This window comes from Diuraphis noxia, unplaced genomic scaffold, assembly GCF_037042655.1.
Source record: "Diuraphis noxia isolate RWA-SAM2 unplaced genomic scaffold, SU_Dnox_SAM2 contig0002, whole genome shotgun sequence".
NCBI classification, from domain to species: domain Eukaryota; kingdom Metazoa; phylum Arthropoda; class Insecta; order Hemiptera; family Aphididae; genus Diuraphis; species Diuraphis noxia.
This window is the reverse complement of record NW_028301712.1, coordinates 60257916-60277874: the sequence shown is the minus strand read 5'-3', so window position 1 is coordinate 60277874 and position 19959 is coordinate 60257916. Positions and strand designations below refer to the sequence as shown.

The following is a 19959-nucleotide window of genomic DNA, read 5'->3' as shown; positions in this document are numbered from 1 at the left end:
GTAGATAATATAACAATAGAAAAATCCGTCTGTTGTACCTATACTTTTATCGGACACAACCACAGGCGTATTTAGGACGGACTTCAGCCATAAAAATATAAATATTAGTATATAGGTACCCATTGGCAATATTTTAATTTAGCTAGTAAGAATAAGTAGGTTAATTTTATTTTTTTTCATTAAGGTTGTTATTTTCATAACTTGGAAAATAGCCGGTATATCGGATTATAACCGTATGTAAGTAATTCAAGGCCCCAACTAAAATTCAATAACAAACCAATTATACTTTACCAGTCATTCAAATAATTCGGTATCACTTAGGATAAAATATTAACTTGGTCAAACCACGCCAATCAGAAAAACGTAAGCAACTGAACTACTGAATTCTCGCCTCCAGATGAACTCAAGTTAGGTTTAAGTATTTACTTAAACCTCATTCGAGTCTTAAAAACAAATGAATGCTATACAAAGACCAGTATTATCACATGGCGTCCAAATTTGGGGCCCAGTCAAACCCAAAACATTTACCCTACCCAAGCCTTTCAGTAGACTTGTCACCGGTGCTCCATATGGTACATAAAAAATGCAGCCCTCCATCATGACCTAAAAATACAAACAGTAAACAAGCTTGCTAAAAGCCACTATGAAAGCTTCCACTCTCAATTAACTAACTACATAAACTCTTTTATTGAAAACATGTCCACTCTCCCATTACCACGAATTCTCCATATCCTAAAAAGAAACTGGTCTTGAGACCTCCTAAAATAGGAATTTAAAAAAATCGAGCTGACACCATCCGTAATTCATTTTTACTCCAATAATAGATAGTCACAATATTCTAGATACTATAACGACGCGTAATCTTTGAACAATCGTTCAAATCTTGTAATAATAATGTGCATACATCATATTATTAATACATTATTTTGGTTAATTATTATGACCTATGTCTAAATCAAGTCGTACTGTTCTGTGCATCGTTTAAACAGTGTATATACTCGGATTCCGTGCAAATTTAAACGGATTCTATGTATATACTATACTATATTGACTATTGAGTACAAGTTATTGGCTATATATATAATGTTATGATATGTTAATACAACGCCGGAGGTGATCGACATAATACTATTACATATGATTATTATAAATCATTTACAAACTAAAAAAAAGCTATATAGGTATATATTATACAAGATTAGCACTTATAGCCATAACATTATTATTGTGTAAAGCAGATTGTCTTCCGTTTAATGTATTTTGTAAACGTGAAACGTGTCGAGTAGGCGTATCGTTACCTACTCAAATATTATATAGTAAATTCAAAATATAAGAACTACTGCAACACTGCTCGTTACGCAATCTACGCATAGCACACACAGACACACAGACACAGAGGGATACACACACACACGTGCGCATGGAAATTTCAGTACTATGTATATTATATTTTGTATGGCATTATATGGGGCTAACGAATAACTAGATCTCGTCAAGTTGTTTTATTTATTATTTTTAATATTATCAATTGTATGATCTCTTTGAGCATCTTCATTCCATTGTTATGCATTTATTCAAATTGTAATTGTAAGAATCAGTATAAGTTCCTGCAATTTAAGGAATATCCTGTAACAATATAAGTATTTTTTTTTTAATCAAAAATAACTTTTTAGTGGGTTATTTAAAGTTTCATGATTTTTTTTTTTTACATCAATGTATTAAAATGTTAACGACATTTTAACGTGTATAATTTCACTTATTCTAATTTATAAACTAAAGATTATTGTATCAATAAATAGTCTATTAAATAATTGCATACTATAATGTAAAATATATTGTGGGCTTAGCACCTATATGATTGTATCATACAAAAAATTGTTAAAAAAAAATAAACTAAATTTGGTTATGCTTTTATAATATTACTACTTACCGGTGCATATAGGTTTTTAAATTAATAGTATTAATATGCATTCATACACCTTAAGTTGAACGTTCAAAAATATATTTGCCAAACGATTTGCAGAAAAAATGAATTCTTCTCAAAACAAATTCTTTCGGGACTAAAACCGTACAGACTCTAAGCAATTAAAAATAAGATGTTTAGAACAATACATCTATTTGAATCTACCCTTAAAGATCCCAAATAATTGTGTATGATGAAATGCGATCATCGAAAAATGGAACGGACGGGCGATGAAAAATCACCAGTGAATCAGTACCTAAACAGAAATGATGAATGTAATGCCACGCAAATTCATATAGGTAATGTATAATCGCAGATCGGAGCTCTCACTAAGGCCGGGCAGACGGTCAGTGAAGATGATGCGTTTGAAGGTCGTCACCGAAAAACACTAATATAATACTATTGCAGCAACTGCAACAGGCACCACACGGGAATGAGCTTAGGTCTTATAGAGTATCTAAATACGTATGGCAATTGCAGGTAGAGATGGGTTCCTAATATTATGATAATATATTATATTTATCTCGTATTTTCACTCCGTTTCGCCCACGACGCGCACAGGTCACCGGTTGGGGTCATCGCGTCGCCACTGTTATGTATTACGTTATTATTATGTAGGAACCTATAGCTTATGCGCATACGTATTATTTTATTCCGTTGCGCGGAGAAAGGTGTGTGCGACGGTCGTGATGGGCGAAAGTGGTGCTCGGATGAAATTTCGTGTTGTTTCGTATTTAATTTGATTTCTGGTATTTTGTTGTTTTATCATTATCGGACACTCGAACAAGTGATTATAAATAATAATAATATGCGGTGGGTCGCCGCGCGCGATCGCCATATCGTTACGGAGCGAACGCAACTATTATTATTATTAATATTATTAACCCTTCGCGTTTTCCATTGCGCGAATCACCGCCATCATGGCCCAGCCAACACCGTCATAGTTATTATTTTAAAATAAAAACATAATTTACGCACTGTAGACGAAAGTCTCGGGGTTAAATCGACGGATGGAATTCAAAAGATTCATCTTCCAGTATGTCTAATAGGCAGAGCTATTATAAGTTACAGTTAAGTAGGTAGTTAGGTATGCATATGTTTCTGCTGTACCTATATATTTTATACCACTTTGACAAGGTAGCGAAAGATAATGTGCAAATTGCGATACCAACCGCTATAGGCGGTATACGTCCTAAAAGCGTTGACATTTCTTATAGATATATGTCGCTTACAGCTGGTGCCTATTATATTGGTGTTAACAATATTATGATTGAGTCTTGTCGCGCTGGAAACGTGCAACAACCATATTATAAGCTTAGACGATGGAAATAGAAACGAGAAAAAGAAGAATGAAATTATAAAAAAATCGAATCGTATATTTTGTAGTATTATAAATCATGACAACAATATTATTATATTATGTGTTCTAATATGAGTCAGCTAATAAAATTACGATAGCGTATTATACTGCACATATATACGCGTTTTGAAAATTGAGCTTGATACTAATAAAAATAATAAAAAAATATAAAACACAAATAAAATAGTTTACATGGATATTATAAAATATGTTACAATTGCATTTTTGGGGGGGAGAATCGGGATGGGAATATGGGAGTAGTATTTAAGGAGGGGTGGAGAGAGGATGTTTTGGGGATAATTGTGTATGGAGGGTGGCCACGCTTCTCGAAATGTTCACTGACCGTGGAAAAGTAACAATCAACGGTTTTCCACGGCCACTGGCGCGAAGCGTGTGCCCAAGGACGACAACATTATAACATTACGTTTGAATCGAACGCCCTAGTAAGATCCGCTGGAGCTCGGGGCACCGTAAGAGGATGATGGGCTGGCGCTTGGGGATCCGTAGCTGGATGATGGGCTAGAGTAGCTGGATCCGAGACCGCTGGAGGACAGAGATGAGATGCCGGAGTGTCCGATTGAGTCACCGCTGAAGCCACCCGCCGATGTGGGTCCGCTGAAGCCACCCGCCGATGTAGGTCCGCTGAAGCCACCCGCTGATGTGGATCCGCTGAAGCTGGAGCCAGAGCTGGCTGCGAAACCTCCGGCTTCCTTTTGGGTCTTGTACTTGATGAAGTATACTTCGGGTTTGGATGGTGTGGTTGGTGCTGGTGTTGGGATGGAGATTTGTGGTTGGTCTTCGGGCCTCTTGACCAAAACGTAAATCAGGGTCTTCTCGGAGTCTTGTTGCACTTGTGGTATGATTGGGGCGGTCGGGGTTGGTGGAGTTGGAGCCTTGATGAAGATGATCTTGTAGTGTTTCTGGGGTGGGGCAACCTGTTGGATTTGAGGTGGGGCGACGTATTCTTGCTCTGGGGGTGGCACGTGCACGTAGATGTGTTTCTGCACAACTGGGGCGGCCGGGGCGTAGTTGTAGCCCGAGGATCCACTTGCGTATCCTGAGCCACCACTGGAGTATCCGGAACTGATTGAACCACTGGAGAATCCGGAACTGACTGGACCGCTGGAGTATCCGGAACCACCGCCGCTGGAGTATCCGCCGGAACTACCACCGCTGGAGTATCCACCAGAGCTGATCGGGCCGGAGTAACCGGAGCTGCCGCTGGCGTAACCGCCGCTCGAGTAACCACCGCCACCACCGCCGCCCAAGAAGCTCAGACCAGTGCTTCCGGACGAGTAACCACCTGATGAGGATGGTGAGCTATAGGAGTATCCAGCTTCGGGTCTTGCCAGTGCCAATGTCGCGAGCGACGCCAACACCTGTAATAACACATAATAATCGTTAGTTAGATAACTTTGCCAGTCAATATCAATTTGCGTGTGTTGAATTGAATATAAGTGATTGAAGTCAAATTCGATATTTTACATTGTAAACTCCAGAACAGACTCTTTCGATGAACGCCTTATCAAAATATAGTCAGAGAAAAATTTGGCTTTTGAGAAACGTTAATGTATTTATTTGTATGAAATTATTATTATTTACTTGATAGAAAAATAAGTAAGTATAAAAATAGTATGTTTATTTTTTTTGCTTGAAATGAAATATTTAGTAATATCTTCAACGATGAAAAAAAATCTATGTATTTTAATTTTAAAATCAACTCTAAAGAATTGAACGTTTTCATATATATTAAGTGTTGTTGGTACTCACTACAAAGCGTGCTTTCATCATGCTGGATATTTGAAACACAAACTAAACACAAATTCACCACTAGAATAAACTGATAGTTGTTCACTCACGGTAGAACGGCTAACTGATGATGAGCTAAAGTTAACGAGGCTTCTTATACACCTGAGAAACCGACAACTTGGATGCGGGCAAAACATTCACTTTTGTAATTCGTATATTAACATCAACTATCACTCTCCTTCTAAATTTTTCTTTCTTTCGTTCACCTTGTAATAGCGCGCTTCTTTGACCCTGCCAGCCGGCCACCGTTCTACAATAATAGATAGGTAACTACATTTAATAAAATACTGCAAGGAAAAAAAACAAATCATACTGCAATGATTTTTAAATAACATTGGTCAATTTTAACGTTTTTACATTAAAAAATCTCGTCAATACCCTACTATCTTTTTAGTTATAAACGTATAGGTATACATATTATATGGTTTGTGCGTCAGTACATTTTGTTATTTCTACAAATAAAAAAAAAATCATTTATTCCTAATAAATTATAAAACTAAATAAGTAGGTAAATAAAATATTAAAATTATACAAAAAAAATATTATTTTTCAATTACTTAAAAATACAATTATTTTTTTAAATATTACAGATTTCAAAAAATCAAATCTGGTTTTAAATTTTTAATCCTTTCTTTGTATATTTTAATTTCATTATTAATGTAATTCATTCGAATTAAAGTTTGGTTTCTGAATTTTAATATTCCTATGCTTCTAGTTTTAATATAACATTTTTCTTCAAGTTATTCTACTTACGAGATTCAATAATAAAGTTTTAAATAATAGACCCATCACTGGTGTTTCTGTTATAATAAATTGTGTAAGTAGCCAGATTATCAGGCGTCCCCCAAAAAATATTAAATTATATACTATTAACATATATCTAATAATTATGAAGAACATTGAAATAATCACAATGACTTGAAATAGTTGAAATATATATTATACTTAAAAATGACATTATTTAAAACAATGTTTTTTGAATAACTTAAACATACAAATAATAATTTAAAATAAAATGATTTTAAATTTTAAGTTATGATTTATAAAACTACTGTGACACTTTATTATATGTGTCATTTAGTTTAAATCGCCTATGTGGGGAAAATTAATGTTCTAAATGTTAATGAAAGTAATCCAATAATTTAAAAGTTAAGTACATTTTAAAGTAATTTATGGTATTATTTTGGCTTCTGTTACATTATACATTTAAGAACTATTGTAAATTAATATTTGAATGTATGACAAATGAATAGAGTGTCAATAGTATAACATTAACAATTAATAAATTATAATTTCATGGTGAATTTTAACTCTTGGGTAATAGGCATAGTTTAAAAAAATACATAATTAACATACAAATAAACATATAACATTTAAATACTTATTAATGCATTATCATTAATTAATAACGAGATATGTTATTATGCATTATCGAATTAGTCAGTATGAAGATATTAAAAATTAAATATTATGTAATATAATATAATAGTATTGTATAGCTAGATATTATGTCGTGATAACTAAAAAAATGAAGGAATATTTCATTTATTAGGTATAAAAATGAATAATTATATATCTAAATGGCTACATGTTAAAATTTTAAAATTATTTCACATAGAGAAAAATATGATTATTTTTAAAACGTTATTAATACAAATTAACCATTACATACTATGCAAACGGATATGGACAGTGGACCCCTCTTCAAAATCCTAGAGCCCCAAGCAGAAATGGATAATTTAAAACCTTCAATATTAATTATGATTTGGTTTAAGGAGTGCAGCTCTGACTACCATTTGCTTTTTTTTTTTTTTTTTTTAATCAATAGATAGAAATTGAGCATTTGTATGTATATATTTCATAAACTAATATAAATAATAAATATAATAGTCATTTAAATATTCAAGAAATTTACTAATAAATAATAAATAGTTAATTAATTTACTAATAAATAATTTGTAATTAATTATTATACAAATAAGAGGGTTTTAATTTCATCTGGTTATTTCACTGAAGTTTAACTGTAGAAACCGTCGCAGACCAATTAAAGATTAACAAAAAATAAAGTTTAAATATTTTACATTTTTCACAAAAGCGATAAAAGTATACTATATATGAGTAGTTCGAAACTTGGAATACTTTTTTTACGTTATTTACGTATCATATAAAAGTATATATTATTATATAAACTTTATTGAAGTTATATCACTGAAATTACCAAATTCTTATTTTGGACTAACCAAGTTATATAGGTTTTATTACATACTTTATATGCGTCTAAAAATAAGTTTAAATAAATGATGTTGTACAAAAATAGTACGGAGAAATTAACTAATACGTCTTACAAATTTCATATATCTATAGTGTTATTGAAATTAGCCGCCAGTCAGCATAAATGGCTGGCATGAATACACTATTACTTTTTAAATTTGTATTGAAAATAAATTGAATTCATCAGATTCTGTTATGGCTGCATTTTATCTGATAGTGTATTTCACATAATTTAACCGGTACTTTCAAACTTAATAAAGGTAATACTGTTTAGATTAATTAGTATATATTTTGTTCATAAAACGCAAAAATTATGGCAGTCTCAAATGTTTGTTAAATAATTCCATTTCTGAATTTATGGACACGTATTTTACGAAGATTACATAATTGATAGTGTCATTGTATTTGTATATATGGTTTCAGATCTTTGTAAGCTAAATTGTAACCTTAAGAAGTATTTTAATTAGTGACTAGAGGTGTTGAGTGACACATATAGGAACGTAACTAGAAGGAAATTTCTAGGAAAATATTCCCTAGAATTTTCCGAAACAACCGAAAATGTACATCAGTAATAATTGTTTATTAACTATTATGTTATCTGTTATTGCATTGTTTCAATTAGTCAGGGATTCAAATTTTTAATCAAAATATAAATAAATACCTACATAATTATGAACTAAAGGAAGAATAAAATAATTTGCAAGTTTATTTTAATAGTTTACTCTTTTAAGCGATTTAAATGAACAATAATATAATGACAAAAATAATTTTAACATACAAATAGAACAAAAATTATATAATAATTTACCAATAAACTAATAATAAACCAATGATGATCATTGTAGTATTTTTGTATTTACCGATTTCCATAAAAGTTATTGTAAAATACTTTAATAAAGAACTTCATGTAATACCTACGAAAACTATTAAACTTTAGGTGAAATAAAAAAAAATTGTACCTATTTGTTAAAATGAGAAACGAGACAAAAATGTATTGTTAACTATTAATATCACATAATTTTGTATGCAACTTTATGTTAACTTGTTTTTTAAATACAATTTTTAAAAATTGGAATAATGTTATATTCGATAATCATAAATGTTTCAATAAGGAATATTCAAACGCTACCTACGCCGTTGTGACACCAATATTGAAAATAAATTTTAAATAACTATATATAATATGATTTACAGATTATACCATGAATACGTTTTATATTAATTGTAATATCATATAACTTCGTTGTATAGAAAATTATGTACCTTCCGAATATATATGGTTTCAAACCCACATGTTCATTTTTATGAATTGAAGAAATTTAATCAATTATATTACAATTTGTAAAATTATAATATATAGTAATAGCTATCTATTATAATATAAGTTGTATAATACAAGATAAATACCATACTTATTTATTTCATCTTAAATAATACTTTCAAAAAATTACATTAGGTACTACAAGTTTGACATTTTATCAATTTCCATAAAATAAGCTTCGGGCTTTATTCGACCACAAGATTAATATTTATATTATAACATGTATGTGTTTATAATGTAATAATATGTAAGTTTGTTATATTTGCTATTGAATAACATTGTTCATTTAAAAGCTGTTGAATTGGGGAACTAATAAAACAAATAATAATTTGAGTTATCAAAAACACGCCCTAATTAATATACGTAAATAGATACATTCACTTGTAACTTGCTTGTTTCTTTGCGAATAGCATATAGTTGGGAGATTACATAATAACTCTAATATATTATGTTATAATTATCTCTACCTTCCTATATGTCATAGGCAATTATCATCATTCTATTTAGTGTCAATATAAAAGATCGAATATTATCGATTATAGTTTATTATTTTTGTTTAAATGTCTATGGCTACCATTATAAAATATAATTATTTTTAATGGTTTAAAACACAAATAATTTAAGTATGTAAAAATACTTTGAATACATCATCTTAATTTAACACATTTAATGCAATTTAATTTACTATTTAATATTTAGTTATTTTGATTATTTTTTATACTAATATTAAAATATAACGGCTATATTATAGGTTTTCGTGGATACTATTAGAGTAACAAATAAAATAAAAAGTACTATAAATATGAAATTGGTTTATATTTTGATATCATTCAATAAAACGAGGATAAGTAGAAGTTGGTAAAATATCCATACTTAATGAAATTTGCCATAAGCTGCATGAAAACTAACACATTTTAATTTAAAGTTGTTGACGCTATAGTAACTAGTTGTCAGTAGTTTTTCACACATAGGTACTGAGAAATTATAAGAAATATTTCCTTTTCAAATAGTGCCATATAGACTTGATTCTTTAGCTTTAAAAGAACTTAATACAAATATATAATGAAATAAAATACATACCTATTCTGTTCGTAAAAGTATTGACCCACAAAAAAGATAATTCAACAATAATTAGGGGCAGCGAAGCGTAGCCCTTCTATACCCCAATTCAACGCAATTCGTTATTGCTGTTTCCTTCAAAACTATTCGACCAATCTTCATGAAACTTTTAATATATATTCATTATTATCTGAATGGTGAATAGATTGATTTTGGCGTTAATAGATGCGTCATTAAGTAATTATGATTAATTAGTCATCTACACTATAACCCTAACAGATTAACCGACGTGCACCATACAGCCAAAAACTATGACAGCTAGAATCTTCCAATTTGCATGCATGCAATATATTTTTTATTAGTTAATAATGTATTTTATTTAGGTGAAAAAGTATTTATCAATAGTAATAAATTTAATTCATTAAAGTGATAAATAATTTATTAAATTGATACAAATTCTATAAACAAACTTTCCGTTTCCAAACTGACAAATTTTTCTTCATCAATTTGATAAAAATATCATTAATAATGAATTAATGATATTTTTATAAAATTATCTATATTTTTATTATTATTATTTTATATTTATATTATATTGAACGTTATTTTTAGTTCAGTGTGGTATCTTCGTACCACAATGGAGAGGCACACTATAATAAATGATTATGAAAATTTCGAATTCTAAAGATATGTTTTCGTAGAGATTTTGATCGGGATAGCAGAAATCAAATATTTTAGAATATTTATGTGTGCCGATGGTAGCACAAAATAAAAAATGTATTATGATTGGGTATAATGAATTTGTGATCTACCAGAAATTTAACAATTTTGAATGTATAAAATTATAAATATTAGTATAAGGGATGTATACAGTTGGGTCCCGTGACAAGAAATTATAGATAATATGATGTTGCATGATATAAATTTTGCTGTACGGACCCAACTGCCTGATGCCCTTACTATAGATATATTTTATGTTTTTAACATTATAATATGCAACAATTTTTCTAGCTGCGAGGCTAATTTTTGTAAGATTTTCATTATTTTGGTTGATTATCAATAAAATCATATTTGCATTATTCAAATATTTTCCTTGTAGAGAGGAAAAATATCGAATAACGTGCTACTGATTACAATTTTCGAGATAAAATACAACTATTGTTAAAACCAAAAACAATTTTTGTTTCGATCAGAAACGAACGAATAACATTGAATAATCTTAATACTATTTATATATTATAGGCATATAGTCCATGTAACAAATAATTAATTTTAGTTATGAATAAATATGTAGGTATACTGCTACATCCATTATTAAAATAATATGATGATATAATTGGAAAGAAAGTTGAACGCACATATTTCATATTGTATTATTTTAATACAAGCATTCCTGCATTATTATATCATACATCCATTTAATTTAAAATTTTTTTTTTTTTTAAATGTTCTAACAAAACAAAAATATTATGTACTTTAAATGTTTTCGTTACTATAGAAAAAAATGCAAGTTTCGAGTGATGGGTATACTAATTACCAGCTCGTGGCATTATGGAATGTAGTGAATGATCTCGTTTGTAAAGAATCATATGACCCACGAGATCTGTTTCTCGGAAATGCAAGATTTTTTTCACTGCTGCAGCTTTATAAAATCAATGTTAAAATAAAATTGTGTGATTTATGAATTTTATCGAAAAGGGTGGCGTATTTTGCATCCACCACGTTGGTTATTTGTTCGAAATGTAATTTGGAACTTTACACAAACAGTACATATTATTATGTATTATAATATACCATTTTGTTATATAGTTATTTTATAGGTATTAAAATTATAGTTATAAAATGAATAAAAATTCTCGCATAATAACACGTAACACGCATTACAAACACGGTGAATCATAGTAATTAGTAAACCAAACGCTTTTCTACACCAATCTTTACGGTATGTACTACTGTACTAGGTATATATTTTTTTTCGCTCAATTTAAAGAAGTCGTTACAATTTTGAAAAGTTATCTAAGTACCTACAAATAATAAAATAGGTACTTATAAAATATTCTGCTTCAGAATATGTAATCAAAAACGCATGTTGTTATTTAAAAAAATAAAATGATTCCTAATAACGAAACGAAAAAGAGAAAAAGTATATTTTCCGCAAATATTTCGTTGCATAAGTACCGCAAACAATTTGAAAGAAATTTTAGTGTTTTGTGATAAAAGAATCACCGCCTGTACATAATATGTTAACCACCATACCATATATATGTATATAATACTATCAAGTTGGCGCCCCCGGGCAACGATGACCCCGGCGCCACCGCCGCCGTCGCCGAGGCAGTGTTAAATCGTTACGTTACTATATTACATTGTTATACATATTATTATTATTATTATTGTTGTTGTTGAACGTCGTCGTTCCGGGGTGGGCGGCGACGGTCAAGCTGCATATAGCGCCGCGCCGACGGCCGAGAGAAAATAACCGGCAAACGACTCGCGCGAAAACAAAAGCGACCGTTCCTCTACAATACGATATACAATATACGTACATATATAAACGTGCATGTGCATATACGGTAATAATATATTAGTTTGCCATTGTAGTATGTAGTGGTTATGCACGTGAATTTTTTACGAATCATTGTTATTTCGAACGTAATACGCCGTCATAAATCAGAGCCGCGCCGAGCAGCGCACCCGAGGGTGAAAGCAACTCGCGACGTACTCACACTTGCACACATATATGCATGTACATATATTATTGAGATTATAAGATGATATATGATTGCGTACATCACCAGCATTTTGCCATCACGATGATAAAATGGTTCCCGAAATATTTTAATATTATGCACCACAAAATACTGAATGTATCGCCGCCCAAGCGTGATAACTCCCTTAATTTTTTTTCGCTGTTGGATTAGTTTAAATTCTTATTTTTAAAATTCGTTAGTTCGTCAAGATACCATAGTTTTTTCATCAAACAGTAAGATTCTGTTTATACTATTTGAGGAATATATTGCATCAGCGCAAATGCTGCCATTCTACCAAAGATCCACGTCATCACACACGATCACCCGTATGTGATTTTTAGTTATTCTATATAAATCACGATGAATGATAATATTATTATATATTATAATTGGTGTAATGGTGTGAGAATTTTGAAAAATTATGAAAAAAAAAATGGTAGGTACAACATTATAATTTGTTAACTCTTTCGCCGCAGAGGTCGATTCTCAAAACAGACGAAGTTATAACGTGACGGAGATATTCACGCGCTAACTTACGTGCTTCAACATTTACGGACTTATGAATACGTAATATATTCAACAGGACCGACGAATATATTGATTAAGTGTTAGGCAACTGTCTTGGAGCCAAACAATAATAATTCTAATCACGCAATTGTGTGGCTCGTGTATCCTAATACTCGATCTCAACTCGGAAGTGAAAACCACTGGATCTGGCATATTAATATAACTAATATTAGAATATAATTTTTATTTTTGTAATCACTAACTCTTTACGAAAATTTGGCATTTAAAACCTGCTACAATACACGCATGGGTATGTGAAGATTGTCGCACGTGTTGTGTATCAGATAATGCTATTGCATGCCATCGGATGAATTATTTGGGGTTAAGTATGTAGTATTATTATTTGGGTTGGATCGTGAAACATGCTGTAGAACGTCCGAATGTCAGAACATTAAAGATCACGAAAAGTTAATTTAAATACAATTATATTATATTATATTTTTTAAATAATTTAAAACGAATAAGTTATACTTTAGATTTTACTAAATTAAATTAAATATGTAAAAGGTATATTATCATTACAAAAACGTAAAGTGGAAAATATTATTATTTTATAACTTTACAAAATGATATTTTTGAGAAAAAACTATGTAATATTTTACAATTGTTATCGCAATAATTTAATTAAGCTTAACTTTTATAGTATAGTTTACTTTTATAATATGCCAGTATACATTTAAATTTCATATTTGCGAGTGAAATATTTTTTGGGTTATTTCAATACAAATGAATCGATTTTTTAACAATTAGTTAATTAGTTCATAAGTGTTTAAAGCTTAGATGAGCGGAAGTAGTGATATAGGTAAATAGAAACCTCAAAAAAATGTATCACTATCAAAACTTTAAAATATCTACCTATAATTTCCTATAGACTATAATAATAATATTAATTACTCGTTTAGAACTCAATTTATATGTATCAAAGTACTCTAAAATATATTCAACTTTGAGATTTAAATTAAAAATTAATGTGACTCGGATATCGGAGGCAGTTTTTAAACAGCAAAAGAATGACACACGTGATTTTTATTACCTAGTGCTATAAATAATTGTCCCAATCAGATTAGAATTCGAAAATCCTAGAGCTTAAATTGGTCAAATCTCTACGTTTAATGAAAATCCCACTAGATGTTATCTTTTGTTCTATATAGAACATGAATATTCTGCTGGTTCGAAACATTAATAAGGTTTGTAAGCATAAAAACAAAGAGCTGAACACAATTTAAAGACGACATTATTTTCTTCCTTTTTAAACAGTTTAACAAATTTGTGAGTGATTTTCAATTTGAAATAGTGGTTGATATATCAGTTAAAGCAATTCCTTTATTAAGCAATTCTATATTTGGTTTGATCTATATATCATACCGTTAAAAATTTAACTGCATATATTTTATTTACTATTAAAATATTGAAATGTATTTTTAATTGTATCGCAATATAAATTTCTAAAAATTAAAGACATGATTTGTATTAATATAAAATCAGAAAATTTTTTTAGTCATCACTAGAACTTAACGATTTATAAATAGTTTGCTCTTATTTTGTTGATATTTTATAGAATCTAAGATGTAATTATCTATAACAACAATAATATTATGTTCAGCATAAAAGAATACTCAAACACAAAAAGAAGTATGCTTTTACAAATTCATAGATGCTCATGTAAAAAAACAATCTTTCATGTTTATACATTAGTAATATGGTTATATAACTCTAGGAAATAATAAACTAAATGAGTATAATGTTTTTACCTAACAGAAAATAATATATCATTCACCTATCGATATCGAAATCGTTAAATATCTTTTAAATTACCGATGCTGCGATAACTCCGTATAGCAATAATTCAGCCTAAAGGTACACGGTATGTAGGATAAAATAGTACATTATTCCCAGTGCAGAATTAAAAATGATATTCCATGAAAACTTCAGTAGAAATATTTTTAAAAGATTCATATGAATGGCATAGTTATTATTCTCACGTGCTTTTGCACCACTCTGTAGCTATTATATAGCACCGCCGCAATAGCTTGACGTTTACCGGAAAAATCACACTCGTTACGTTTAAATTATACAGATAGTATATTATAATTTATAATATTGACTCGTATTGCATTGTAATGAGACACCACCGTGAGAAATTATTATTATTAGCTTGGGCGAGTATTACAATGGCCGAAGCGAATACCGACACACCGTATGCCTATAATACCATAATATACGTTGCAAATTATATATATATATGGCAGGTGAATCCAATTTTATTGTTTTAAGACTCGTTTTATGCAAATGATTTTCGCATATTGTCCATCGAACAACGGCTTCGGGCTTTCTACGCAATGGCGCGTGCGCATCTTATGGTACCTACAAATTATAATAATAATATTATATTGACGTTACAGTGTGTGGTGATATAATAATCATATCGGCGTAAATGCGGATACAGAGGATCGGACTACATTGTTCAAAGTGTTATGGCTGAAGATCTTATCGGGACCATCATCATAATTATAATAAAATATTGTATTATGTATACGAGTTTTACTTCATGCTTTAGTTTCGGGTCTAGGGTATACGCTGCGTGCATGCAACAACCTGCGATAATACGATCAAAATAATTTATAAATATAATAATAATATCATAAATGCATATAATAAGGCTCATATAACGATTCAGCGGTAAGTGATAGTAGCGAATACTATTTGACCGATCGTGTCAGTATATTATAATATAAGACATTCAGCGCAATCCAGCATCAATAAAATGGCTTGTGAATGTTAAGAGTTTTTTTTTTTCATTTACATGTGCCCACTACCTAGACCAATATTAAGTATATCATCACCTAGCTGGTTCAATATAGGCACCTAGAGGACTTAATCCTGCAGTCCGAAAGTTCACGATAACCGTAGGTACTACGACTATATAGTTATTATAAATTACATATCCAATCAGGCTTCCCGATTTCGAGTCCAGATAATCGCACACGTTCACGAATGCGCATAGGTATTATAGTTACCTATACATACATCGTTACGACCGTCTTGATATCGTAGTGAAACACGATTTTCGTTTCAAACGTAGGTATGTATGTATTATTATTATTTCTCTGCGTCCATGCAGCGCAAAAACGCATATACTTCTCAAGTACATAATAATATAATATATATTTATAAAAGACTCGTTTCATAATTTCTACAGAATAAGGATAACACTATAGATAAGTATATACTTCTCTAAATTCTTCGTATATAAGGCTATATATTTTATATAGCCTTCCGTTGTCCCCAAATTCGCCTCCGGAACTTTCGTACCAGACATGATTTTCTTCCATCATGTACACAACGGTGATATTAACTTACGTTTACACACACACACACACACACACACACACACACACACACACACACACACACACACACACACACACACACACACACACACACACACACACACACACACACACACACACACACACACACACACACACACACACACACACACACACACACACACACACACACACACACACACGTCGTGGTTATCATAATATTCTAAGCAGTCATCGACAGTCTACGTATACATACAGACCTTAAACATACATGTATAATATGCAGCAGTCAATTGTATGTACCTACCTACTTCGGTGTCCATCACTACAATAGGTATCGATGTAATAATAATAATTATTAATTGCGATTATTATGTCTGATGTTGATGGCTCTATTAAATCATCTTCAATGCGAGGTCATCGCCTATATAACATATTGCGTAATACAATATATAAATATGCGATTTTTATTATTATTATCGTTTTTCATACCTCAACTATCCACAACATAACATTACTATGCAGATTTGGGGTATAATAATATCATAACCAGATACTCCATATTGTTCATATTATGTTCGCCGATATGCGACGTGTCACATGCGTCGGCTCATTTTATGGCATAAATATATTATAATACAATACACTTTGGCGTATTAAAATATATAGGTCAGTCGCGTTATATTACGTTAAGTCCCGTAGAAATAAATTGATTCATCTTCAAGCACACAAATATATTAATATTTTGTAGAGCGCGTTGAAGTTATAAAAACGCGACAACTAGAACATTAAACGTTGGTAAATTATTGTTAGAAAGAAATTACAAACTCTCGTTTAGATTATGGTTATTTTTCAATACAATGCAAAGTTATTAATATCATTTAGGTCTGAGTGAGTTTTTCCTTTTTTTTTTTTGGAATAATTCCAAGTAATGTATGGTAGAAATTGCAAAATCAATACATTTAAATTGTTCGGTCTGTTGCATTTATCTTAAAGTCTCGCAAACTAACATATTTATAGGTCACTGGCGCCTATAATTTTCTGTTCTCACTCCAAGTTGTTAAACCATCCGAATAGAGATCTGATATAATAACTTTTATCTTGATCAACTTGATAAACTCAATATTAATTAATATGTACGTCCAAAAAATACATAAATGTCGAGTAGACTATCGTACTAAAAGATAATCAAAAATTACACAATATAATACGTAGACAACATGAGCATATTTTTTTTTTTTTAATAATAATTTACTTAAATAAATAATAATTTTATAGTTACTTCATGGTTATAATAATGATAAAAACGATATAAACATTATATATAATGGAAGTGCAACTATCATTGCCGTATTTTTTTATGGTGTACCAATACTATTATAAAGCACTTCAAAAATGAAATAAAAGACAACTTAATGAAATAGATGTTGGTTAATCGTTAAAAATTGTGATGCCCAATCATAATTTGAAGTTATAATTAACACAGATCCATAAATACATAAAAAAAATTTATTTTTGAGAGAACAAAATTATGTTTCCTCGTAAATCATAAATAATAATCGCTTTTAAAGAAGAAGAAAGGAATCCTAGAGAAACCAAATATGGAATTAGATCCATTAATATAGTGTATAAAATTATTAAGTACCTACCTACATATGTTTTAAATTCGTGGAAGTATTTAAAACTATAAATGGATACTTTAATTTAAATACCTTCTCTGTTGCGTAACAAAATAGTAATTATACATTTTAAAATCAAAAAACTCAAAACAAAGGTGTTAAATTAATATCTAGCTTATTACAAATCAAGAAACTTAATAAAAACATAACTATTAAAAAATATTATATGATATTAAAATTGTAGCCATTCATTTGTATAAAATATAAATCAATGCAATTAATTGAATTTCAGTTGAACTCACGATTATTAAAATACTTTTGTAATTGTATAAAACTGAAAACCTAAAGACTAGACTTGTTTTCAACAAGTAATAATGGCCGTAATTTAATTTGAAATACAACATAATGATTTACAGTAATTGCATATCTTGAATGTCACGACATATTCTAAGTCTTGGTATTGCGTGTTCTCTTGTTACGGTAATTGAAATTTAAAGGATTGCCAAGGGAGAATACAGATGAATTCTTTTTCGACAAATTGCAACAGCGAAGAATGCGGAAACGACTGTTAAAATCCACATACGGAACATGAATTTATTATGTTTTTTGTTAATTTATAAAGATATATATATCTTATTTTATAATCATTGACATCATTTCAATTACGAGTCAGATTTAAAACAATGTATAGAATTTTTTTTTTAAACGTATTTTATTAAAAATTGGCTTTATAGTACGTTAAGACATATTATCTTTAAATTCCACGCCGCAGCACATGATTATTTTTTACACAGAAAATACCAAAATAGTAACAGCTCATTTCCTATTTGTATTTTGACGGATTCGCGTAAAAATGTAATACAATTAAAAAAAAAAAATACAATAAACAAAAAAAAAATTAATTAATCAGTTAATAATACATATATACATAGTATTTAAAAAGAAAATTTTAGGGAAAGCGAAAACTTATAATGTTATAATTAACATATATATCAAAGTTATACTATTGTAAAAAAGCATTATCAAAGGAACAAATACTTGAAATTTATTAAAATTCATCTTTGTTAATTATTTTCATTAACATTATGAGATATATTATGTTAAGACTATTTATTCATTAATTAATATTTTAGTTGTGCTTCAGTTCACAAATATAATACTCCATCAGTTGTAGGTATATTATATAAGAATTGTAGGTACTTATTTTGATATTGCTGTAACTACAAAAAAAAAACAACTTTTCTTTATTACATGTACTTATTGTAATTAATGTGATTTTCATTTATTTTAATTGAAATAGAATTATATTTTTGGAACAATTTGAAACAAATGGGTATTTCCAACGTTCGTTAAGAAAATGAAAAGAAATTCAAGTATATCCAAAAATGAAAATTTATAAATTTTTTAACAAGGCATTATCCTAATCTTCTTATTAATTATATTAATTAATAATAAATATTCAATATAATAATGTTATGTAATTAAATTATATAACGATATGTTTACAATAGGTTTTATTTTGATCTTATTCGACCTTAAGATGCTACGCTTTCACTAACTTGTTTAAATGAATGATTATAACTAAAAACTAATTTCGATAATCTTGACAAATTACTATATGCAACCATTTAGAGCCGAAACTTAATCCATGAAATAAAAATAAACATCATAAATGATATATTATTGTATATTAAAGTCCGAAATGATAACCAGTTATGACATAACGCCTATAAAGACTTAAAAACTTATGTCTATGTGAATCCGAAAAACGTCGAGTGTATGATTAAAACCTCGATTAAAACTGTTAAATAAATCAATTAAAATCTATGTGTACTGCAACTATATAATAATATGTATAAAATATGTATACTTGTGAACACGGAGCCTCCTCTGCTGTCGATTTAAACGTGG

General features: G+C 29.6%; 2 protein-coding genes across 2 annotated transcripts in view; both read right to left on the bottom strand.

The window, feature by feature from the left end:
• Nucleotides 1–19959, bottom strand: part of LOC107164781 (uncharacterized) — a 142774-nt gene that overhangs the window by 78573 nt on the left and 44242 nt on the right. The window lies entirely within an intron of this gene.
• TwdlT (TweedleT) lies at nucleotides 3319–5252 on the bottom strand. The gene is made up of 2 exons (XM_015512725.2): nucleotides 5094–5252; nucleotides 3319–4702 (listed from the first exon to the last, which is right to left on the bottom strand). The coding sequence occupies exons 1-2, from the start codon at nucleotides 5112–5114 to the stop codon at nucleotides 3764–3766; spliced, it is 960 nt and encodes a 319-aa protein (XP_015368211.2). The 5' UTR covers nucleotides 5115–5252; the 3' UTR covers nucleotides 3319–3763.

What these genes read in the sequence shown, in the direction of transcription:
- TwdlT (XM_015512725.2), bottom strand. Translation starts at nt 5,114, where the DNA reads ATGATGAAAGCACGCTTTGTA. An exon ending in TGATGAAAGCACGCTTTGTA is followed by an intron (nt 4,703 to 5,093) that starts GTGAGTACCAAC and finishes GTGTTATTACAG; the next exon opens with GTGTTGGCGTCGCTCGCGAC.